General features: G+C 48.2%; 1 protein-coding gene across 1 annotated transcript; it reads left to right on the top strand.

Annotated features, from left to right (window-relative positions):
* Window positions 1–127: 127 nt before the first annotated feature.
* Window positions 128–27,139, top strand: LOC131957050 (sialidase-like; the record flags this gene model as incomplete). The annotated part of the gene is made up of 3 exons (XM_059321751.1): window positions 128–161; window positions 705–833; window positions 25,389–27,139. Coding segments are annotated over exons 1-3 (1,914 nt in total), but the record flags the coding sequence as incomplete, so codon positions are not given.
* Window positions 27,140–27,878: the final 739 nt, after the last annotated feature.

Genomic DNA, 27,878 nt, shown 5'->3' with positions numbered 1-27,878 from the left:
TCTCCCCTGAGGTCTCACAAAGATATCCCCTAGAATTGGTAAGTTGACCAAAATGACATTCCATTTAACACAGTTACAAATATTCATTAAAAGGGACATGAATTGATATGCGAACGATCATATCACCATGTGGTCTGGAACTACAGCAGTCATGACTACTCGTGTGTTGTAAACTTTAGTCACATGGACAAAATTAGCCCATGCTAATAAAAACATACACAAAAAATGAATTTTCTTTACCAGGACCATGGGAATACCATACAGAAATTAAAACATTTCACTCAGGCCTTGACTTCCCCTCAGAAAGTGCCTTCCTGTTCCATACACCATGTTCACAAACAAAAAAATAATAATAATCTGGCTCTAAGTCAAAGTAAACTCACACCACATATTCTGCATGGGAAATAATTCCTAACAGATACAGTATTATTTGAGACCATCCAATAATACAAACTTAAAATAAATAATATTATCAAAACATACACAAACCAGTATTAAAAAGTGAAATCAAAATAATGCTTGCACCATAATATAGTACTGTGAAAAAAAAAACTTAAAAGGCACTTTCACTTTTTAGCTAACCAAAATAATAATAATGAAATTAAATAACTCCCTAGCCAGTTACATGTGAAAGTCTTTTTACTTTTTATTTGAAGATTTGCCTTGCATTACTTTTATACTCATTTTGCTTGTTTACATTTTAGCTTCAACAAAGTGTGATTTTGAGAGGGGTTACGTGCCTTCCAATGCCAGTTATGAGCTTGTTCATAAATATCCTGAAGGAAGTCCAACACTTAACCTAATCAAACTGTCTGATGCTCATGAATATGTTGGTAGAATATTTACTGTATCCAATGAAAGTGTGGATGTATTTATTCTAAGTCCAGTATATCTAACAGACAATGAGGTACATTAATTATAATACATTATTTTTTAAATGAAATTCAATTAGTATTTATTTTATTAGTTTATTTCAGTGTGTTGCTGAAAATCAAATTAATTATCATAAATGGTCCATGTGAGTCTTTTTTTCTGTGGCATATTACCTTAGCTACACTTATCCAACAGATCCAATAATGGAATAATTCCTTTTGGCTGCATCATTTAATAAAGCCTATGTATAACAATGTAAAATTAAACCACCTGGTCAATATCTAAAGATCACTATGGTAGATGAAGCACTGTGTTTTTTTGAGTTCTGGAAATTGAAGTTAGGGGTTGTCCATAAATGATGGTGTGTGATTTCATTAAATTATTAAAATACTATGTTGACCTGTTTCAGACAAGATTTTGGAAAAAATATCGATGTTTTAAGAAAAATTCTACTGCAATTTTGAGGGGGGGTTGTAGGCTGTGGTGTGATCTTATTTTAGGGGCGTCTGGTTTTTTGTGACGATGTGTGACGGAGGGTGGGGGAGGTAAAAATCGTCAAATAAAACATGACATAATTTATGGATGACCCCTTATAACACAGCATAGCTTTTTTTAAAAAAAACAAGTGCCTTCAAAAAAAGAAAATTCATCCCTTGAAATTTTAGTATTTTACTTTTATAAAAGAATTAAGTTATTTTTGACAAGTTTTAAAGGACTCTGTAATTGGTCTTTAAGCTTTCCTGAAGTCTATATGAATATATATAGTGTATCAAACACAGAACGGCATATTATTTTTTCATGTTCAGTGTTCTACAGTGTATTTCACACTATGTTATTTATGAGATAGCATAGTTTTCACGCATACTAACCAAGTATTTCTGAATGATAGGTTTCCTAATGTTTATATCTATATATATATATATATTTCAGCTAAGTACCCTACAATTCGAAAAACAATTTAAGTTCAATGAGACCTACCAAATGTAACAACAATCTTTAATTTTTTTTTTGTAAAAACATTTTTTTTCAGACTGTAATTGGTGATGGTACACAAAAAGCTGTTCTCTTCACTATTGGTAATATTGATTTAATATAATATATTTATTATGTTTAATTGAAGAATTGTATAGTTACTTTTTAATCTGTAAATATCTCTAGTAAAGAATATAATTATATTTAAGTATTTACATAAAGCTATTAGTATTAACTTAAGTTTGTTCAATGAATTCAAATTGAATATTTTCAGCTAAAGATCTTCAGAGTGAAAACATTTTTGGTAAGACAAATTTTGGATATGATTTTTCAATCACTTATCTAAAATACACACCATTTTTGATGTTCATTAAATAATTTTCTCTAAAATGTTGTGTTATTTTAGATATTTAAATGATTTTATTCTTCTTGTAAAATTTTATGAAATAACATATTTTTATGTCTGTAGGAATAAAAGCTGTTAATTAATTATTGAGCTGTTAAAATGACAATTATCATTTCAATTTTATTATATCAATACAGCTTTAAGTGTGGCGTTTAAAATTAATAGACTAGCTTTTTAAAAGTTAAAACAGGAGTGATCTCCAAAAAACTTTCTCTCATATTCTTAAAAAACAGAAAGTGGGATGGCATTTTTAATGCTATTGGACTATAGAAATGTTCTTTAATATTTTTTTTAATACTTACATGTTTTAATTAGAATTGAATCAAGTTGAAAAAATAATTGCACACCAAATGAATGCAAACAATAGATGTATCATATAGCAGAAAATTAGTATGCCTACTTCATAAAAGAATTATTGATTAATTTTCAAAAAGTGCCTTAAACATCTAATTAAGTCATATATTATTATGTCACAGTGCACTGTCATCAAGTCTTGACCTACGTAAAAAGTTTTAAAGATATCAGTCCTGTAAAAGTGATCTTTTTTGAGAAATTAGAAATAGTGTAAAGTACTACTTCCAGTCAACTGAAATTACTCAAAGTTTGACAGCATCAAGAAAATAGGATTTTACATAAATGTATAAACTTTTGACCACATAACTGAAACGGCGCTCAAATTATCGGTGTTTAAGAAACCAGAAAAATAGTAAAGTACCCCTTCTGGTTATAGGAGGTCATTCAAAAATTGATAATAAGCCAGCTATATTATTTTATACTTATATGTGATATTTTGTCTACCACACCGAAACAGTGCTCAATTTATCACATGAAAATAAAGTAAAGTACCAATTCTGTTTACTGAAAATCATTTAAAATTTTATAGTTTTACCATTCTGGAAGGAAGCAAAACATCAAAATTTGTTAAAAATCTTGATTTAATTTTGTATTGCACAATTACAATACATCCTTTATGTTCTGTTTACAACAAAGTAGATGGTGTAAAATGGTGACAAATGTCAAAATATTCGTTAATTATTCAGGATGATTACAATCATACTTCCTCTATACCAGTGTTTCTTCCAGACTTTTTTCTCCGGGGGGGCACTTGAAATTTTCGGGGGGGCGGTAAACTTTCTTCGGGGGGGCGGACACTGTTAAAAGTATATATTTTCTATATAAATTATATAAATTTTATTTCGTTCGGGGGGGCGGTAAAAATTTTTCGGGGGGGGGGGCAAAGCCCCCCCGAAGAGATGCCTGGAAGAAACTCTGCTCTATACTCTGTATAGAGTTAAAAATATGACTCAAATGAATTATATGTCAGAAAATGTTCTAAATTTTTTATAAACATTTGAATCAATACATATTATTCACTTTCGCTCAACTTATTTCTAAATGGTATGCTAATAGTCAGCTAAATACAGATTATTTATCATCAATCTAGTTTCTAATCATGTTAATTATGATTTATTTACATCCCTCCAGTATTTGTTCCTGTGGTCAATTTCAATATTTTATTTAAAAATTTCTTCCATAGGTTGGCTGAATCCACACTATATATTTGAAAAGGACTACAATACTACATTAAAATACAGCTTGGTTGTTTTTAAATCAGAAAAGAATAAAGATTATGGACTCCATAGCATTAATGCTGACTTCCAAAACCTGTTTGATGTTACAGTAAGAGCTTCATTTTTTTAATTATTTTTTATTATTTAACATACATAGACACAACAATAACATAGAACCTGCCTTTAACTGTTAAACGTAATTCTCATATTTTTATAACAGTTAAACATTTGAAACACTTACTTTCTTACTTTCAATTGTAGAAATTAATATTAAAAAAGTTCTAGTTGAAAGCTCAACTAAATCACAAGGAATAACTGTTAAAAAAACATTTAAATCTAAAAAAACAAAATTTGTAGTAATTTTATTGAAATCAGAAAACTAGAAATGCCCACCTAAACTTTGTATATATATATATATATATATATATATATATATATATATATATATATATATATATATATATATATATATATATATATATACATATACATATACATATATACATATATATATACATATATATACATATATATATATATATATATATATATATATATATATATATATATATATATATATATATATATATATATATATATATATATATATATATATATATATATATATATATATATATATATATATATATATATATATATATTTGCAGTCTATACAGCTGCCTACAGAGAAAGACATCAGTCAAGTCACACCTGGTCCTGTATATGTTTTAGCACCATCTAATGTTTCCCTTTCTGTTGAATATTGTGCTGGTAGGTAACAAATTCCATAGACCATATGAGTAAATATAAATCTCCTAGACAAGAACCCCCACCTACCCCTTAAAAAAGCCTCCAAAAATAAATCCACTATTTGAGGCATATATAAGATAATATTTTATAATGCTAAATAATTCACATATTGAGGGAAAAATGCAATGGGTTCTAGGCTGATAATGTATCTTAATTGTTTTTCTACCCAGCTGGAATCAAACATATTTAACAGATAAATGATCATTGACATAAGCATCATTGTTTTAGAATTGTCTTTTGCACAGTATACAGCATCAGACTCATAGTTTCATATAAAGAGGACTATTTTTTTAAAAATATATTTTTACATCCTAAGACTAAGTATCAATTGGCAGAGATTTTTGCCAATCTTTATGAGTAATCCATAATCTAAATTAAACCTAAATAACTGGTACGTAATTATTATAGAATTAAATGCAGATTTAAACACAGCACTTGCACTTTCCTATGAAATTTTATAAAATGATTCACATTAGAGTAGAATAATCAACACATATGTTATGCAATAATTACTGCCCTACTCATCAATTAATGACATCACAAAATTATCCTCACCCTAAACTTAACTTCAAACATCACAAAAATGTGAGAAATCCATGCCATCAAAATGTCATTACAATGTTCTCCCATGTCAAACACACACAAATTCCTTTATATATTTTCACAAAAATGGACTTTGTTTTTATCATTTTTTTTTAACATTTAAATATGAAATTTAAGCTATGCCACAATTTTTTACATGGGACGGCATGGTCATATGGTAGAGCATACAAATGCTAAACCTTAAATCTCCTGTTCAAATCACTTCAAGCCTGAAGGTCTTGAGTTCAGATCTTGATCAGGACTTGGAACTGTAGGATGTCCCTGAGTCCACCCAGCTCTGGCATGTACCTGACTCACATTGGAAAAGTAAAGGCAGTTGGGCATAGTGCTGACCACACCATCCCTTCAAGAAACCAATGAACTCTACTTCATCTGTCTTGCTAATCTTTAGGTCTTAAAAGGGAGCTTTACTTTTTTTTTGTACATTTTTACACTGATACATTGGCTTATACCACATTCTCATATTACATAGCATTTTTGAAAGCCACCACCAGTCCCCCAAATCATTTTAATTAAAATTTAATACCAAATAAACAATGTCTGCAAAAGTGTGTAAACTTTGAATGATACCTGTTTCTACAACTGAGCAAGCATTTTCAAAAGTAAGACAGAGTGAATAACAGAAAGAATATTAAACTACTAGCGTACCCGTCCCCGCGCGTTGCCGCGGGAATAGAAGAAGGGTTTCATCCATACGTTACCAATCCTATATTCTTAGACGCGTGACCTTGTTTTCTAAAAGTGAGTTATTTAAATGTAAACAATGCCTGCGCTGGATCATAAATACCGCGACACGGGTTTACCTACACCACCGCGTGAAAACCTTATGTGTACTTTAATCACTCACCGAAATAATCAGGTAGAACACACTTCGGTGACCACCTATGTGTCAGGGACGTAGAGGGGCGCTCTCATGAGCACCCCCCTCGATTACACTACCGCATAGGCGCCACGTACGGCCCCTGGCTCCTTAAAAACTAACAGGAGCCATCGTGCCAAATGGCACCCTGTTAACAATGATGCAGATTGCGGCATTCGCAAAAGTGACACAAATGAACAGGATTATTTTCTTTAGCACGTAAAAAAGCATTTGACGTGTTTTAAACATCAGTGTGAATGATGCAATATGTTATCGTTACTAATGGTGTATTATTAGATGCTCGATCTCAATTTCTGATTGGATCGTCTACAAATAAATGCTTATCGCATCATTTACAAAGTGACGAAACTGTACAGTAGGCTCTCAAAAAGTAATTGTTTCATCTGTCGCAAAGTGACGAAACCGGACAGAAGGATTTCCTTCGCGTTACAAAGTTATTTTTAGAAGCCTGTTGTAGTTTTACCGCTGAATATAGCAGTACCCCTTACTCGCTATGCAGGACGCTCGACATTTTTTTCACAGAAATATTCTCGGGAGTATTCTCATCTACTTTCCAAAGTTTCATGGCACTCGGATGAACCGCATCCGAGTTTTATTTTTATAAACCGTATATAGAGAAAAATCGTAACCTCCCGTGGCGCCGCCCTTGCGAAATTAAAAAGGATTTTTTTTTACAGAACCCTTCCCTGAATTGCTCTAATCAACTCCCCAAAGTTTGACGGCGATTGGATGAACATTAAAAATCTGCAATCGACTCTTATTTTTATATACCGTATATAGAGAAAAAAACAAATCACGCCCTGCCGGGGCGCCACCCCTGCGAATTTGATTTTTTTTCTCGCAGAAACCTCCCCAGGAATATTCTTAACAACTTCCCAAAGTTCAACGGCGATGTGATAAGAGGTGTGGTAATGCATAAAAGACACACACAGACACACACACACATGCATTGCTTTATATATATATATATATAGATAGATTAAATAGAAAGGTAGACAAACTAATCTACCGAATAGATGGCTGCCTCTCTATAAAATAGTGTTTCTTTCAGACTTTTTTATCCGGAAGGGAGGGGGGGGGGGAGACTTGAAATGTTGGGGAGGGGGGGAAGGGGTTGGACTAAAATTTCTGTGGGGGGAAGGGGGTAGACACTGTTAAAAGTATATATTTTCTCCATAAATTAAATTTCTTTGGGGGGGGGGGGGTGAATAAATTTACATACCATTATATTGCATACACAAAAGACTATAAAATTATAACTAATTAAAATTATATGCTGTAAAAGGTTAATGTAAATAATCATTTTGCTTACTTTTCAAAATGTGTGGTTCAAATTTAGGAACACCAAGCACACCAGGATCACCAAGCACACCAGGATCAATAAGCACACCAGAATCACCAAGCACACCTGGATCACCAAGCACACCTGGATCACCTAGCACACCAGGATCACCAAGCACACCAGAATCACCAAGCACACCAGAATCACCAAGCACACCTGGATCACCAAGCACACCAGAATCACCAAGCACACCAGGATCACCAAGCACACCTGGATCGCCAAGCACACCAGGATCACCCAGCACACCAGGATCACCAAGCACACCTGGATCGCCAAGCACACCTGGATCACCAAGCACACCTCGATCACCAAGCACAACAGAATCACCAAGCACACCTGGATCACCAAGCACACCAGGATCACCCAGCACACCAGGATCACCAAGCACTCCTGGATCACCAAGCACACCAACATCTCCAAGCACACCTGGATCACCAAGCACTCCAGGATCGCCAAGCACACCAGGATCACCAAGCACACCTGGATCACCAAGCACACCTGGATCACCAAGCACACCAGAATCACCGAGCACACCACAATCACCAAGCACACCAGGATCACCAAGCACACCTGAATCTCCAAGCACACCTAGATCTCCAAGCACACCAGGATCACCAAGCACACCAGGATCACCAAGCACTCCTGGATCAACAAGCACACCTGGATCACCAAGCACACCAGAATCACCAAGCACTCCTGGATCACCAAGCACACCAGCATCTCCAAGCACACCTGGATCACCCAGCACACCAGGATCACCAAGTACTCCTGGATCACCAAGCACACCAGGATCACCAAGCACCCCTGGATCACCAAGCACACCAGGATCACCAAGCACACCAGAATCACCAAGCACACCAGGATCACCAAGCACACCTGGTTCACCAAGCACACCAGGATCACCAAGCACTCCAGGATCACCAAGCACACCTGGATCACCAAGCACACCTGGATCACCAAGCACACCTGGATCACCAAGCACACCAACATCTCCAAGCACACCTGGATCACCAAGCACTCTAGGATCACCAAGCACACCAGAATCACCAAGCACACCAGAATCACCAAGCACACCAGGATCACCAAGCACACCAGGTTCACCTAGCACACCTGGATCACCAAGCACACCAGGATCACCAAGCACACCAGGATCACCAAGCACACCAGGATCACCTAGCACACCTGGATCACCAAGCACACCAGCATCTCCAAGCACACCTGGATCACCCAGCACACCAGGATCACCAAGTACTCCTGGATCACCAAGCACACCAGGATCACCAAGCACACCAGAATCACCAAGCACACCAGGATCACCAAGCACACCAGAATCACCAAGCACACCTGGATCACCAAGCACACCAGGATCACCAAGCACACCAGGATCACCCAGCACACCAGGATCACCAAGCACTCCTGGATCACCAAGCACACCAACATCTCCAAGCACACCTGGATCACCAAGCACTCCAGGATCGCCAAGCACACCAGGATCACCAAGCACACCTGGATCACCAAGCACACCTGGATCACCAAGCACACCTGGATCACCAAGCACACCTCAATCACCAAGCACACCAGGATCACCAAGCACTCCTGGATCACCAAGCACACCTCGATCACCAAGCACACCAGAATCACCAAGCACACCAGGATCACCAAGCACACCAGAATCACCGAGCACACCACAATCACCAAGCACACCAGGATCACCAAGCACACCTGAATCTCCAAGCACACCTAGATCTCCAAGCACACCAGGATCACCAAGCACACCAGGATCACCAAGCACTCCTGGATCAACAAGCACACCTGGATCACCAAGCACACCAGAATCACCAAGCACTCCTGGATCACCAAGCACACCAGCATCTCCAAGCACACCTGGATCACCCAGCACACCAGGATCACCAAGTACTCCTGGATCACCAAGCACACCAGGATCACCAAGCACTCCTGGATCACCAAGCACACCAGGATCACCAAGCACACCAGAATCACCAAGCACACCAGGATCACCAAGCACACCTGGTTCACCAAGCACACCAGGATCACCAAGCACTCCAGGATCACCAAGCACACCTGGATCACCAAGCACACCTGGATCACCAAGCACACCTGGATCACCAAGCACACCAGGATCACCAAGCACACCTGGATCACCAAGCACTCCAGGATCACCAAGTACACCAGAATCACCAAGCACACCAGAATCACCAAGCACACCAGGATCACCAAGCACACCAGGTTCACCTAGCACACCTGGATCACCAAGCACACCAGGATCACCAAGCACACCAGGATCACCAAGCACACCAGGATCACCTAGCACACCTGGATCACCAAGCACACCAGCATCTCCAAGCACACCTGGATCACCCAGCACACCAGGATCACCAAGTACTCCTGGATCACCAAGCACACCAGGATCACCAAGCACACCTGGATCACCAAGCACACCAGGATCACCAAGCACACCAGAATCACCAAGCACACCTGGATCACCAAGCACACCTGGATCACCAAGCACACCAACATCTCCAAGCACACCTGGATCACCAAGCACTCCAGGATCACCAAGCACACCAGAATCACCAAGCACACCTGAATCACCAAGCACACCTGGATCACCAAGCACACCAGGATCACCCAGCACACCAGGATCACCAAGCACTCCTGGATCACCAAGCACACCAACATCTCCAAGCACACCTGGATCACCAAGCACTCCAGGATCGCCAAGCACACCAGGATCACCAAGCACACCTGGATCACCAAGCACACCTGGATCACCAAGCACACCTGGATCACCAAGCACACCTCAATCACCAAGCACACCAGGATCACCAAGCACTCCTGGATCACCAAGCACACCTCGATCACCAAGCACACCAGAATCACCAAGCACACCAGGATCACCAAGCACACCAGAATCACCGAGCACACCACAATCACCAAGCACACCAGGATCACCAAGCACACCTGAATCTCCAAGCACACCTAGATCTCCAAGCACACCAGGATCACCAAGCACACCAGGATCACCAAGCACTCCTGGATCAACAAGCACACCTGGATCACCAAGCACACCAGAATCACCAAGCACTCCTGGATCACCAAGCACACCAGCATCTCCAAGCACACCTGGATCACCCAGCACACCAGGATCACCAAGTACTCCTGGATCACCAAGCACACCAGGATCACCAAGCACTCCTGGATCACCAAGCACACCAGGATCACCAAGCACACCAGAATCACCAAGCACACCAGGATCACCAAGCACACCTGGTTCACCAAGCACACCAGGATCACCAAGCACTCCAGGATCACCAAGCACACCTGGATCACCAAGCACACCTGGATCACCAAGCACACCTGGATCACCAAGCACACCAACATCTCCAAGCACACCTGGATCACCAAGCACTCCAGGATCACCAAGTACACCAGAATCACCAAGCACACCAGAATCACCAAGCACACCAGGATCACCAAGCACACCAGGTTCACCTAGCACACCTGGATCACCAAGCACACCAGGATCACCAAGCACACCAGGATCACCAAGCACACCAGGATCACCTAGCACACCTGGATCACCAAGCACACCAGCATCTCCAAGCACACCTGGATCACCCAGCACACCAGGATCACCAAGTACTCCTGGATCACCAAGCACACCAGGATCACCAAGCACACCAGAATCACCAAGCACACCAGGATCACCAAGCCTACCAGAATCACCAAGCACACCTGGATCACCAAGCTCACCAACATCTCCAAGCACACCTGGATCACCAAGCACTCCAGGATCACCAAGCACACCGGAATCACCAAGCACACCTGAATCACCAAGCACACCAGGATCACCAAGCACACCAGGTTCACCTAGCACACCTGGATCACCAAGCACACCAGGATCACCAAGCACACCAGGATCACCAAGCACACCAGGATCACCTAGCACACCTGGATCACCAAGCACACCAGCATCTCCAAGCACACCTGGATCACCCAGCACACCAGGATCACCAAGTACTCCTGGATCACCAAGCACACCAGGATCACCAAGCACACCAGAATCACCAAGCACACCAGGATCACCAAGCACACCAGAATCACCAAGCACACCAGGATCACCCAGCACACCAGGATCACCAAGTACTCCTGGATCACCAAGCACACCAGGATCACCAAGCACTCCTGGATCACCCAGCACACCAGGATCACCAAGCACACCAGGATCACCAAGCACACCAACATCTCCAAGCACACCTGGATCACCAAGCACTCCAGGATCACCAAGCACACCAGAATCACCAAGCACACCAGAATCACCAAGCACACCAGGATCACCAAGCACACCAGGTTCACCTAGCACACCTGGATCACCAAGCACACCTGGATCACCAAGCACACCAGGTTCACCTAGCACACCTGGATCACCAAGCACACCAGGATCGCCAAGCACACCAGAATCACCTAGTACTCCTGGATCACCAAGCACTCCTGGATCACCAAGCACACCAGGATCACCAAGCACACCAGAATCACCAAGCACACCAGGATCACCAAGCACACCTGGTTCACCTAGCACACCTGGATCACCAAGCACTCCAGGATCACCAAGCACACCTGGATCACCAAGCACACCTGGATCACCAAGCACACCAACATCTCCAAGCACACCTGGATCACCAAGCACACCAGGATCACCAAGCACACCAGAATCACCAAGCACACCAGGATCACCAAGCACACCTGGATCGCCAAGCACACCAGGATCACCCAGCACACCAGGATCACCAAGCACACCTGGATCGCCAAGCACACCTGGATCACCAAGCACACATCGATCACCAAGCACACCAGAATCACCAAGCACACCTGGATCACCAAGCACACCAGGATCACCCAGCACACCAGGATCACCAAGCACTCCTGGATCACCAAGCACACCAACATCTCCAAGCACACCTGGATCACCAAGCACTCCAGGATCGCCAAGCACACCAGGATCACCAAGCACACCTGGATCACCAAGCACACCTGGATCACCAAGCACACCTGGATCACCAAGCACACCTCAATCACCAAGCACACCAGGATCACCAAGCACTCCTGGATCACCAAGCACACCTCGATCACCAAGCACACCAGAATCACCAAGCACACCAGGATCACCAAGCACACCAGAATCACCGAGCACACCACAATCACCAAGCACACCAGGATCACCAAGCACACCTGAATCTCCAAGCACACCTAGATCTCCAAGCACACCAGGATCACCAAGCACACCAGGATCACCAAGCACTCCTGGATCAACAAGCACACCTGGATCACCAAGCACACCAGAATCACCAAGCACTCCTGGATCACCAAGCACACCAGCATCTCCAAGCACACCTGGATCACCCAGCACACCAGGATCACCAAGTACTCCTGGATCACCAAGCACACCAGGATCACCAAGCACTCCTGGATCACCAAGCACACCAGGATCACCAAGCACACCAGAATCACCAAGCACACCAGGATCACCAAGCACACCTGGTTCACCAAGCACACCTGGATCACCAAGCACTCCAGGATCACCAAGCACACCAGAATCACCAAGCACACCAGAATCACCAAGCACACCAGGATCACCAAGCACACCAGGTTCACCTAGCACACCTGGATCACCAAGCACACCAGGATCACCAAGCACACCAGGATCACCAAGCACACCAGGATCACCTAGCACACCTGGATCACCAAGCACACCAGCATCTCCAAGCACACCTGGATCACCCAGCACACCAGAATCACCAAGTACTCCTGGATCACCAAGCACACCAGGATCACCAAGCACACCAGAATCACCAAGCACACCAGGATCACCAAGCACACCAGAATCACCAAGCACACCTGGATCTCCAAGCACACCTGGATCACCCAGCACACCAGGATCACCAAGTACTCCTGGATCACCAAGCACACCAGGATCACCAAGCACACCAGAATCACCAAGCACACCAGGATCACCAAGCACACCAGAATCACCAAGCACACCTGGATCACCAAGCACACCTGGATCACCAAGCACACCAGAATCACCGAGCACACCACAATCACCAAGCACACCAGGATCACCAAGCACACCTGAATCTCCAAGCACACCTAGATCTCCAAGCACACCAGGATCACCAAGCACACCAGGATCACCAAGCACTCCTAAATCAACAAGCACACCTGGATCACCAAGCACACCAGAATCACCAAGCACTCCTGGATCACCAAGCACACCAGCATCTCCAAGCACACCTGGATCACCCAGCACACCAGGATCACCAAGTACTCCTGGATCACCAAGCACACCAGGATCACCAAGCACTCCTGGATCACCAAGCACACCAGGATCACCAAGCACACCAGAATCACCAAGCACACCAGGATCACCAAGCACACCTGGTTCACCAAGCACACCAGGATCACCAAGCACTCCAGGATCACCAAGCACACCTGGATCACCAAGCACACCTGGATCACCAAGCACACCTGGATCACCAAGCACACCAACATCTCCAAGCACACCTGGATCACCAAGCACTCCAGGATCACCAAGTACACCAGAATCACCAAGCACACCAGAATCACCAAGCACACCAGGATCACCAAGCACACCAGGTTCACCTAGCACACCTGGATCACCAAGCACACCAGGATCACCAAGCACACCAGGATCACCAAGCACACCAGGATCACCTAGCACACCTGGATCACCAAGCACACCAGCATCTCCAAGCACACCTGGATCACCCAGCACACCAGGATCACCAAGTACTCCTGGATCACCAAGCACACCAGGATCACCAAGCACACCAGAATCACCAAGCACACCAGGATCACCAAGCCTACCAGAATCACCAAGCACACCTGGATCACCAAGCTCACCAACATCTCCAAGCACACCTGGATCACCAAGCACTCCAGGATCACCAAGCACACCGGAATCACCAAGCACACCTGAATCACCAAGCACACCAGGATCACCAAGCACACCAGGTTCACCTAGCACACCTGGATCACCAAGCACACCAGGATCACCAAGCACACCAGGATCACCAAGCACACCAGGATCACCTAGCACACCTGGATCACCAAGCACACCAGCATCTCCAAGCACACCTGGATCACCCAGCACACCAGGATCACCAAGTACTCCTGGATCACCAAGCACACCAGGATCACCAAGCACACCAGAATCACCAAGCACACCAGGATCACCAAGCACACCAGAATCACCAAGCACACCAGGATCACCCAGCACACCAGGATCACCAAGTACTCCTGGATCACCAAGCACACCAGGATCACCAAGCACTCCTGGATCACCCAGCACACCAGGATCACCAAGCACACCAGGATCACCAAGCACACCAACATCTCCAAGCACACCTGGATCACCAAGCACTCCAGGATCACCAAGCACACCAGAATCACCAAGCACACCAGAATCACCAAGCACACCAGGATCACCAAGCACACCAGGTTCACCTAGCACACCTGGATCACCAAGCACACCTGGATCACCAAGCACACCAGGTTCACCTAGCACACCTGGATCACCAAGCACACCAGGATCGCCAAGCACACCAGAATCACCTAGTACTCCTGGATCACCAAGCACTCCTGGATCACCAAGCACACCAGGATCACCAAGCACACCAGAATCACCAAGCACACCAGGATCACCAAGCACACCTGGTTCACCTAGCACACCTGGATCACCAAGCACTCCAGGATCACCAAGCACACCTGGATCACCAAGCACACCTGGATCACCAAGCACACCAACATCTCCAAGCACACCTGGATCACCAAGCACACCAGGATCACCAAGCACACCAGAATCACCAAGCACACCAGGATCACCAAGCACACCTGGATCGCCAAGCACACCAGGATCACCCAGCACACCAGGATCACCAAGCACACCTGGATCGCCAAGCACACCTGGATCACCAAGCACACATCGATCACCAAGCACACCAGAATCACCAAGCACACCTGGATCACCAAGCACACCAGGATCACCCAGCACACCAGGATCACCAAGCACTCCTGGATCACCAAGCACACCAACATCTCCAAGCACACCTGGATCACCAAGCACTCCAGGATCGCCAAGCACACCAGGATCACCAAGCACACCTGGATCACCAAGCACACCTGGATCACCAAGCACACCTGGATCACCAAGCACACCTCAATCACCAAGCACACCAGGATCACCAAGCACTCCTGGATCACCAAGCACACCTCGATCACCAAGCACACCAGAATCACCAAGCACACCAGGATCACCAAGCACACCAGAATCACCGAGCACACCACAATCACCAAGCACACCAGGATCACCAAGCACACCTGAATCTCCAAGCACACCTAGATCTCCAAGCACACCAGGATCACCAAGCACACCAGGATCACCAAGCACTCCTGGATCAACAAGCACACCTGGATCACCAAGCACACCAGAATCACCAAGCACTCCTGGATCACCAAGCACACCAGCATCTCCAAGCACACCTGGATCACCCAGCACACCAGGATCACCAAGTACTCCTGGATCACCAAGCACACCAGGATCACCAAGCACTCCTGGATCACCAAGCACACCAGGATCACCAAGCACACCAGAATCACCAAGCACACCAGGATCACCAAGCACACCTGGTTCACCAAGCACACCTGGATCACCAAGCACTCCAGGATCACCAAGCACACCAGAATCACCAAGCACACCAGAATCACCAAGCACACCAGGATCACCAAGCACACCAGGTTCACCTAGCACACCTGGATCACCAAGCACACCAGGATCACCAAGCACACCAGGATCACCAAGCACACCAGGATCACCTAGCACACCTGGATCACCAAGCACACCAGCATCTCCAAGCACACCTGGATCACCCAGCACACCAGGATCACCAAGTACTCCTGGATCACCAAGCACACCAGGATCACCAAGCACACCAGAATCACCAAGCACACCAGGATCACCAAGCACACCAGAATCACCAAGCACACCTGGATCTCCAAGCACACCTGGATCACCCAGCACACCAGGATCACCAAGTACTCCTGGATCACCAAGCACACCAGGATCACCAAGCACTCCAGAATCACCAAGCACACCAGGATCACCAAGCACACCAGAATCACCAAGCACACCTGGATCACCAAGCACACCTGGATCACCAAGCACACCAGGATCACCCAGCACACCAGGATCACCAAGCACTCATGGATCACCAAGCACACCAACATCTCCAAGCACACCTGGATCACCAAGCACTCCAGGATCGCCAAGCACACCAGGATCACCAAGCACACCTGGATCACCAAGCACACCTGGATCACCAAGCACACCAGGATCACCAAGCACTCCTGGATCACCAAGCACACCTCGATCACCAAGCACACCAGAATCACCAAGCACACCAGGATCACCAAGCACACCAGAATCACCGAGCACACCACAATCACCAAGCACACCAGGATCACCAAGCACACCTGAATCTCCAAGCACACCTAGATCTCCAAGCACACCAGGATCACCAAGCACACCAGGATCACCAAGCACTCCTGGATCAACAAGCACACCTGGATCACCAAGCACACCAGAATCACCAAGCACTCCTGGATCACCAAGCACACCAGCATCTCCAAGCACACCTGGATCACCCAGCACACCAGGATCACCAAGTACTCCTGGATCACCAAGCACACCAGGATCACCAAGCACTCCTGGATCACCAAGCACACCAGGATCACCAAGCACACCAGAATCACCAAGCACACCAGGATCACCAAGCACACCTGGTTCACCAAGCACACCAGGATCACCAAGCACTCCAGGATCACCAAGCACACCTGGATCACCAAGCACACCTGGATCACCAAGCACACCTGGATCACCAAGCACACCAACATCTCCAAGCACACCTGGATCACCAAGCACTCCAGGATCACCAAGCACACCAGAATCACCAAGCACACCAGAATCACCAAGCACACCAGGATCACCAAGCACACCAGGTTCACCTAGCACACCTGGATCACCAAGCACACCAGGATCACCAAGCACACCAGGATCACCAAGCACACCAGGATCACCTAGCACACCTGGATCACCAAGCACACCAGCATCTCCAAGCACACCTGGATCACCCAGCACACCAGGATCACCAAGTACTCCTGGATCACCAAGCACACCAGGATCACCAAGCACACCAGAATCACCAAGCACACCAGGATCACCAAGCACACCAGAATCACCAAGCACACCTGGATCACCAAGCACACCTGGATCACCAAGCACACCAACATCTCCAAGCACACCTGGATCACCAAGCACTCCAGGATCACCAAGCACACCAGAATCACCAAGCACACCTGAATCACCAAGCACACCAGGATCACCAAGCACACCAGGTTCACCTAGCACACCTGGATCACCAAGCACACCAGGATCACCAAGCACACCAGGATCACCAAGCACACCAGGATCACCTAGCACACCTGGATCACCAAGCACACCAGCATCTCCAAGCACACCTGGATCACCCAGCACACCAGGATCACCAAGTACTCCTGGATCACCAAGCACACCTGGATCACCAAGCACACCAGAATCACCAAGCACACCAGGATCACCAAGCACACCAGAATCACCAAGCACACCAGGATCACCCAGCACACCAGGATCACCAAGTACTCCTGGATCACCAAGCACACCAGGATCACCAAGCACTCCTGGATCACCCAGCACACCAGGATCACCAAGCACACCAGGATCACCAAGCACACCTGGTTCAGCTAGCACACCTGGATCACCAAGCACTCCAGGATCGCCAAGCACACCAGGATCACCAAGCACACCTGGATCACCAAGCACACCAGGATCACCAAGCACACCAGGATCACCAAGCACACCAGGATCACCTAGTACTCCTGGATCACCAAGCACACCAGCATCTCCAAGCACACCTCAATCACCAAGCACACCAGGATCACCAAGCACTCCTGGATCACCAAGCACACCAACATCTCCAAGCACACCTGGATCACCAAGCACTCCAGGATCACCAAGCACACCAGAATCACCAAGCACACCAGAATCACCAAGCACACCAGGATCACCAAGCACACCAGGTTCACCTAGCACACCTGGATCACCAAGCACACCTGGATCACCAAGCACACCAGGTTCACCTAGCACACCTGGATCACCAAGCACACCAGGATCGCCAAGCACACCAGAATCACCAAGCACACCTGGATCACCAAGCACACCTGGATCACCAAGCACACCAACATCTCCAAGCACACCTGGATCACCAAGCACACCAGAATCACCAAGCACACCAGAATCACCAAGCACACCAGGATCACCAAGCACACCAGGTTCACCTAGCACACCTAGATCACCAAGCACACCAGGATCACCAAGCACACCAGGATCACCAAGTACTCCTAGATCACCAAGCACACCAGGATCACCAAGCACACCAGAATCACCAAGCACACCAGGATCACCAAGCACACCAGAATCACCAAGCACACCAGGATCACCCAGCACACCAGGATCACCAAGTACTCCTGGATCACCAAGCACACCAGGATCACCAAGCACTCCTGGATCACCAAGCACACCAGAATCACCAAGCACACCAGAATCACCAAGCACACCAGGATCACCAAGCACACCTGGATCACCAAGCACACCTGGATCACCCAGCACTCCAGGATCACCAAGTACTCCTGGATCACCAAGCACACCAGGATCACCAAGCACACCAGAATCACCAAGCACACCAGGATCACCAAGCACACCAGAATCACCAAGCACACCAGGATCACCCAGCACACCAGGATCACCAAGCACACCAGGATCACCAAGCACTCCTGGATCACCAAGCACACCAGGATCACCAAGTACTCCTGGATCACCAAGCACACCAGGATCACCAAGCACTCCTGGATCACCAAGCACACCAGGATCACCAAGCACACCAGGATCACCTAGCACACCTGGATCACCTAGCACACCTGGATCACCAAGCACACCAGGATCACCAAGCACACCTGGATCACCAAGCACACCTGGATCACCAAGCACACCTGGATCACCAAGCACACCAACATCTCCAAGCACACCTGGATCACCAAGCACTCCAGGATCACCAAGCACACTAGAATCACCAAGCACACCAGAATCACCAAGCACACCAGGATCACCAAGCACACCAGGTTCACCTAGCACACCTGGATCACCAAGCACACCAGGATCACCAAGCACACCTGGATCACCAAGCACACCAGGATCACCAAGCACACCAGGATCACCCAGCACACCAGGATCACCAAGTACTCCTGGATCACCAAGCACACCAGCATCTCCAAGCACACCTGGATCACCCAGCACACCAGGATCACCAAGTACTCCTGGATCACCAAGCACACCAGGATCACCAAGCACACCAGAATCACCAAGCACACCAGGATCACCAAGCACACCAGAATCACCAAGCACACCTGGATCACCCAGCACACCAGGATCACCAAGTACTCCTGGATCACCAAGCACACCAGGATCACCAAGCACTCCTGGATCACCAAGCACACCAGGATCACCAAGCACACCAGGATCACCAAGCACACCTGGTTCAGCTAGCACACCTGGATCACCAAGCACTCCAGGATCGCCAAGCACACCAGGATCACCAAGCACACCTGGATCACCAAGCACACCAGGATCACCAAGCACACCAGGATCACCAAGCACACCAGGATCACCTAGTACTCCTGGATCACATAGCACACCAGCATCTCCAAGCACACCTGGATCACCAAGCACACCTGGATCACCAAGCACACCTCAATCACCAAGCACACCAGGATCACCAAGCACTCCTGGATCACCAAGCACACCAACATCTCCAAGCACACCTGGATCACCAAGCACTCCAGGATCACCAAGCACACCAGAATCACCAAGCACACCAGAATCACCAAGCACACCAGGATCACCAAGCACACCAGGATCACCTAGCACACCTGGATCACCAAGCACACCTGGATCACCAAGCACACCAGGTTCACCTAGCACACCTGGATCACCAAGCACACCAGGATCGCCAAGCACACCAGAATCACCTAGTACTCCTGGATCACCAAGCACACCAGGATCACCAAGCACTCCTGGATCACCAAGCACACCAGGATCACCAAGCACTCCTGGATCACCAAGCACACCAGGATCACCAAGCACTCCTGGATCACCAAGCACACCTGGATCACCCAGCACACCAGGATCACCAAGTACTCCTGGATCACCAAGCACACCAGGATCGCCAAGCACTCCTGGATCACCAAGCACACCAGAATCACCAAGCACCCCAGGATCACCAAGCACACCAGGATCACCAAGCACTCCTGGATCTACAAGCACACCTGGATCACCCAGCACACCAGGATCACCAAGTACTCCTGTATCACCAAGCACACCAGGATCACCTAGCACACCTGGATCACCAAGCACACCAGAATCACCAAGCACACCAGAATCACCAAGCACACCAGGATCACCAAGCACACCAGGATCGCCAAGCACACCAGGATCACCTAGTACTCCTGGATCACCAAGCACACCAGCATCTCCAAGCACACCTGGATCACCAAGCACACCTGGATCACCAAGCACACCAGGATCACCAAGCACACCAGGTTCACCTAGCACACCTGGATCACCCAGCACACCAGGATCACCAAGCACACCAGAATCACCAAGCACACCAGGATCACCAAGCACACCTGGTTCACCTAGCACACCTGGATCAACAAGCACACCAGCATCTCCAAGCACACCTGGATCACCCAGCACACCAGGATCACCTAGTACTCCTGGATCACCAAGCACACCAGCATCTCCAAGCACACCTGCATCACCAAGCACTCCAGGATCACCAAGCACTCCTGGATCACCAAGCACTCCTGGAACACCAAGCACACCTCGATCACCAAGCACACCAGAATCACCAAGCACACCAGGATCACCAAGCACACCAGAATCACCGAGCTCACCACAATCACCAAGCACACCAGGATCACCAAGCACACCAGAATCACCAAGCACTCCTGGATCAACAAGCACACCTGATTCACCAAGCACACCAGAATCACCAAGCACACCTGGATCACCCAGCACACCAGGATCACCAAGTACTCCTGGATCACCAAGCACACCAGGATCACCAAGCACTCCTGGATCACCAAGCACACCAGGATCACCAAGCACACCAGAATCACCAAGCACACCAGGATCACCAAGCACACCTGGTTCACCTAGCGAACCTGGATCACCAAGCACTCCAGGATCACCAAGCACACCTGGATCACCAAGCACACCTCAATCACCAAGCACACCAGAATCACCAAGCACAACAGAATCACCAAGCACACCAGGATCACCAAGCACACCAGGATCACCTAGCACACCTGGATCACCAAGCACACCAGGATCACCAAGCACACCAGGATCACCTAGCACACCTGGATCACCAAGCACACCAGCATCTCCAAGCACACCTGGATCACCCAGCACACCAGGATCACCAAGTACTCCTGGATCACCAAGCACACCAGGATCACCAAGCACACCAGAATCACCAAGCACACCAGGATCACCAAGCACACCAGAATCACCAAGCACACCTGGATCACCAAGCACACCTGGATCACCAAGCACACCTGGATCACCAAGCATACCAACATCTCCAAGCACACCTGGATCAACCAGCACACCAGGATCACCAAGTACTCCTGGATCACCAAGCACACCAGGATCGCCAAGCACTCCTGGATCACCAAGCACACCAGAATCACCAAGCACCCCAGGATCACCAAGCACACCAGGATCACCAAGCACACCTGGATCACCAAGCACACCTGGATCACCAAGCACACCAACATCTCCAAGCACACCTGGATCACCAAGCACTCCAGGATCACCAAGCACACCAGAATCACCAAGCACACCAGAATCACCAAGCACACCAGGATCACCAAGCACACCAGGTTCACCTAGCACACCTGGATCACCAAGCACACCAGGATCACCAAGCACACCAGGATCACCAAGCACACCAGGATCACCAAGCACACCAGGATCACCAAGCACACCAGCATCTCCAAGCACACCTGGATCACCCAGCACACCAGGATCACCAAGTTCTCCTGGATCACCAAGCACACCAGGATCACCAAGCACACCAGAATCACCAAGCACACCAGGATCACCAAGCACACCAGAATCACCAAGCACACCAGGATCACCCAGCACACCAGGATCACCAAGTACTCCTGGATCACCAAGCACACCAGGATCACCAAGCACTCCTGGATCACCCAGCACACCAGGATCATCAAGTACTCCTGGATCACCAAGCACACCAGGATCACCAAGCACACCAGGATCACCAAGCACACCTGGTTCAGCTAGCACACCTGGATCACCAAGCACTCCAGAATCGCCAAGCACACCAGGATCACCAAGCACACCTGGATCACCAAGCACACCAGGATCACCAAGCACACCAGGATCACCAAGCACACCAGGATCACCTAGTACTCCTGGATCACCAAGCACACCAGCATCTCCAAGCACACCTGGATCACCAAGCACACCTGGATCACCAAGCACACCTCAATCACCAAGCACACCAGGATCACCAAGCACTCCTGGATCACCAAGCACACCAACATCTCCAAGCACACCTGGATCACCAAGCACTCCAGGATCACCAAGCACACCTGGATCACCAAGCACACCAGGTTCACCTAGCACACCTGGATCACCAAGCACACCTGGATCACCAAGCACACCAGGTTCACCTAGCACACCTGGATCACCAAGCACACCAGGATCGCCAAGCACACCTGGATCACCCAGCACACCAGGATCACCAAGCACACCAGAATCACCAAGCACACCAGGATCACCAAGCACACCTGGTTCACCTAGCACACCTGGATCACCAAGCACACCAGGATCACCAAGCACACCAGCATCTCCAAGCACACCTGGATCACCAAGCACTCCAGGATCACCTAGTACTCCTGGATCACCAAGCACACCAGAATCACCAAGCACACCTGGATCACCAAGCACACCAGGATCACCAAGCACTCATGGATCACCAAGCACTCCTGGATCACCAAGCACACCTCGATCACCAAGCACACCAGAATCACCAAGCACACCAGGATCACCAAGCACACCTGAATCTCCAAGCACACCTAGATCTCCAAGCACACCAGGATCGCCAAGCACACCAGGATCACCTAGTACTCCTGGATCACCAAGCACACCAGCATCTCCAAGCACACCTGGATCACCAAGCACACCTGGATCACCAAGCACACCAGAATCACCAAGCACACCAGGATCACCAAGCACACCAGAATCACCGAGCTCACCACAATCACCAAGCACACCAGGATCACCAAGCACACCAGGATCACCAAGCACTCCTGGATCAACAAGCACACCTGATTCACCAAGCACACCAGAATCACCAAGCACTCCTGGATCACCAAGCACACCAGCATCTCCAAGCACACCTGGATCACCCAGCACACCAGGATCACCAAGTACTCCTGGATCACCAAGCACACCAGGATCACCAAGCACTCCTGGATCACCAAGCACACCAGGATCACCAAGCACACCAGAATCACCAAGCACACCAGGATCACCAAGCACACCTGGTTCACCTAGCACACCTGGATCACCAAGCACTCCAGGATCACCAAGCACACCTGGATCACCAAGCACACCTCAATCACCAAGCACACCAGAATCACCAAGCACACCAGAATCACCAAGCACACCAGGATCACCAAGCACACCAGGATCACCTAGCACACCTGGATCACCAAGCACACCAGGATCACCAAGCACACCAGGATCACCTAGCACACCTGGATCACCAAGCACACCAGCATCTCCAAGCACTCCTGGATCACCCAGCACACCAGGATCACCAAGTACTCCTGGATCACCAAGCACACCAGGATCACCAAGCACACCAGAATCACCAAGCACACCAGGATCACCAAGCACACCAGAATCACCAAGCACACCTGGATCACCAAGCACACCTGGATCACCAAGCACACCTGGATCACCAAGCATACCAACATCTCCAAGCACACCTGGATCAACCAGCACACCAGGATCACCAAGTACTCCTGGATCACCAAGCACACCAGGATCACCAAGCACACCAGAATCACCAAGCACACCAGGATCACCAAGCACACCTGGTTCAGCTAGCACACCTGGATCACCAAGCACTCCAGAATCGCCAAGCACACCAGGATCACCAAGCACACCAGGATCACCAAGCACACCAGGATCACCAAGCACACCTGGTTCAGCTAGCACACCTGGATCACCAAGCACTCCAGAATCGCCAAGCACACCAGGATCACCAAGCACACCAGGATCACCAAGCACACCAGGATCACCAAGCACACCAGGATCACCTAGTACTCCTGGATCACCAAGCACACCAGCATCTCCAAGCACACCTGGATCACCAAGCACACCTGGATCACCAAGCACACCTCAATCACCAAGCACACCAGGATCACCAAGCACTCCTGGATCACCAAGCACACCAACATCTCCAAGCACACCTGGATCACCAAGCACTCCAGGATCACCAAGCACACCTGGATCACCAAGCACACCAGGTTCACCTAGCACACCTGGATCACCAAGCACACCTGGATCACCAAGCACACCAGGTTCACCTAGCACACCTGGATCACCAAGCACACCAGGATCGCCAAGCACACCTGGATCACCCAGCACACCAGGATCACCAAGCACACCAGAATCACCAAGCACACCAGGATCACCAAGCACACCTGGTTCACCTAGCACACCTGGATCACCAAGCACACCAGGATCACCAAGCACACCAGCATCTCCAAGCACACCTGGATCACCAAGCACACCAGGATCACCAAGCACTCATGGATCACCAAGCACTCCTGGATCACCAAGCACACCTCGATCACCAAGCACACCAGAATCACCAAGCACACCAGGATCACCAAGCACACCTGAATCTCCAAGCACACCTAGATCTCCAAGCACACCAGGATCACCAAGCACACCAGGATCACCAAGCACTCCTGGATCAACAAGCACACCTGGATCACCAAGCACACCAGAATCACCAAGCACTCCTGGATCACCAAGCACACCAGCATCTCCAAGCACACCTGGATCACCCAGCACACCAGGATCACCAAGCACACCAGAATCACCAAGCACACCAGGATCACCAAGCACACCACAATCACCGAGCACACCACAATCACCAAGCACACCAGGATCACTAAGCACACCTGAATCTCCAAGCACACCTAGATCTCCAAGCACACCAGGATCACCAAGCACACCAGGATCACCAAGCACTCCTGGATCAACAAGCACACCTGGATCACCAAGCACACCAGAATCACCAAGCACTCCTGGATCACCAAGCACACCAGCATCTCCAAGCACACCTGGATCACCCAGCACACCAGGATCACCTAGTACTCCTGGATCACCAAGCACACCAGGATCACCAAGCACTCCTGGATCACCAAGCACACCCGGATCACCAAGCACACCAGAATCACCAAGCACACCAGGATCACCAAGCACACCTGGTTCACCTAGCACACCTGGATCACCAAGCACTCCAGGATCACCAAGCACACCTGGATCACCAAGCACACCTGGATCACCAAGCACACCTGGATCACCAAGCACTCCTCAATCACCAAGCACACCAGGATCACCAAGCACACCTGGATCACCAAGCACACCAGCATCTCCAAGCACACCTGGATCGCCAAGCACACCAGAATCACCTAGTACTCCTGGATCACCAAGCACTCCTGGATCACCAAGCACACCAGGATCACCAAGCACACCAGAATCACCAAGCACACCAGGATCACCAAGCACACCTGGTTCACCTAGCACACCAGGTTCACCTAGCACACCTGGATCACCAAGCACACCAGGATCACCAAGCACACCAGGATCAGCAAGTACTCCTGGATCACCAAGCATACCAGGATCACCAAGCACACCAGAATCACCAAGCACACCAGGACCACCAAGCACACCAGAATCACCAAGCACACCAGGATCACCCAGCACACCAGGATCACCAAGCACACCAGGATCACCAAGCACACCAGGTTCACCTAGCACACCTGGATCACCAAGCACACCAGGATCACCAAGCACACCAGGATCACCAAGCACACCAGGATCACCTAGCACACCTGGATCACCAAGCACACCAGCATCTCCAAGCACACCTGGATCACCCAGCACACCAGGATCACCAAGTACTCCTGGATCACCAAGCACACCAGGATCACCAAGCACACCAGAATCACCAAGCACACCAGGATCACCAAGCACACCAGAATCACCAAGCACCCCGGGATCACCCAGCACTCCAGGATCACCAAGTACTCCTGGATCACCAAGCACACCAGGATCACCAAGCACTCCTGGATCACCAAGCACAGCAGGATCACCAAGCACACCAACATCTCCAAGCACACCTGGATCACCAAGCACACCAACATCTCCAAGCACACCTGGATCACCAATCACTCCAGGATCACCAAGCACACCAGAATCACCAAGCACACCAGAATCACCAAGCACACCAGGATCACCAAGCACACCAGGTTCACCTAGCACACCTGGATCACCAAGCACACCAGGATCACCAAGCACACCTGGATCACCAAGCACACCAGGATCACCAAGCACACCAGGATCACCAAGCACACCAGAATCACCAAGCACACCAGGATCACCAAGCACACCAGGTTCACCTAGCACACCTGGATCACCAAGCACACCAGGATCACCAAGCACACCAGGATCACCAAGCACACCAGAATCACCAAGCACACCAGGATCACCAAGCACACCAGAATCACCAAGCACACCAGGATCACCCAGCACACCAGGATCACCAAGTACTCCAGGATCACCAAGCACTTCTGGATCACCAAGCACAGCAGGATCACCAAGCACACCAGGATCACCTAGCACACCTGGATCACCTAGCACATCTGGATCACCAAGCACTCCAGGATCACCAAGCACACCTGGATCACCAAGCACACCTGGATCACCAAGCACACCTGGATCACCAAGCACACCAACATCTCCAAGCACACCTGGATCACCAAGCACTCCAGGATCACCAAGCACACCAGAATCACCAAGCACACCAGAATCACCAAGCACACCAGGATCACCAAGCA

This window comes from Physella acuta, unplaced genomic scaffold, assembly GCF_028476545.2.
Source record: "Physella acuta isolate Inbredline_101_S28 unplaced genomic scaffold, ASM2847654v3 ptg001199l, whole genome shotgun sequence".
Taxonomy (NCBI): Eukaryota; Metazoa; Mollusca; class Gastropoda; family Physidae; genus Physella; species Physella acuta.
Note: the sequence above shows the minus strand (reverse complement) of the source record. Positions and strands in the feature narration are given on the sequence as shown.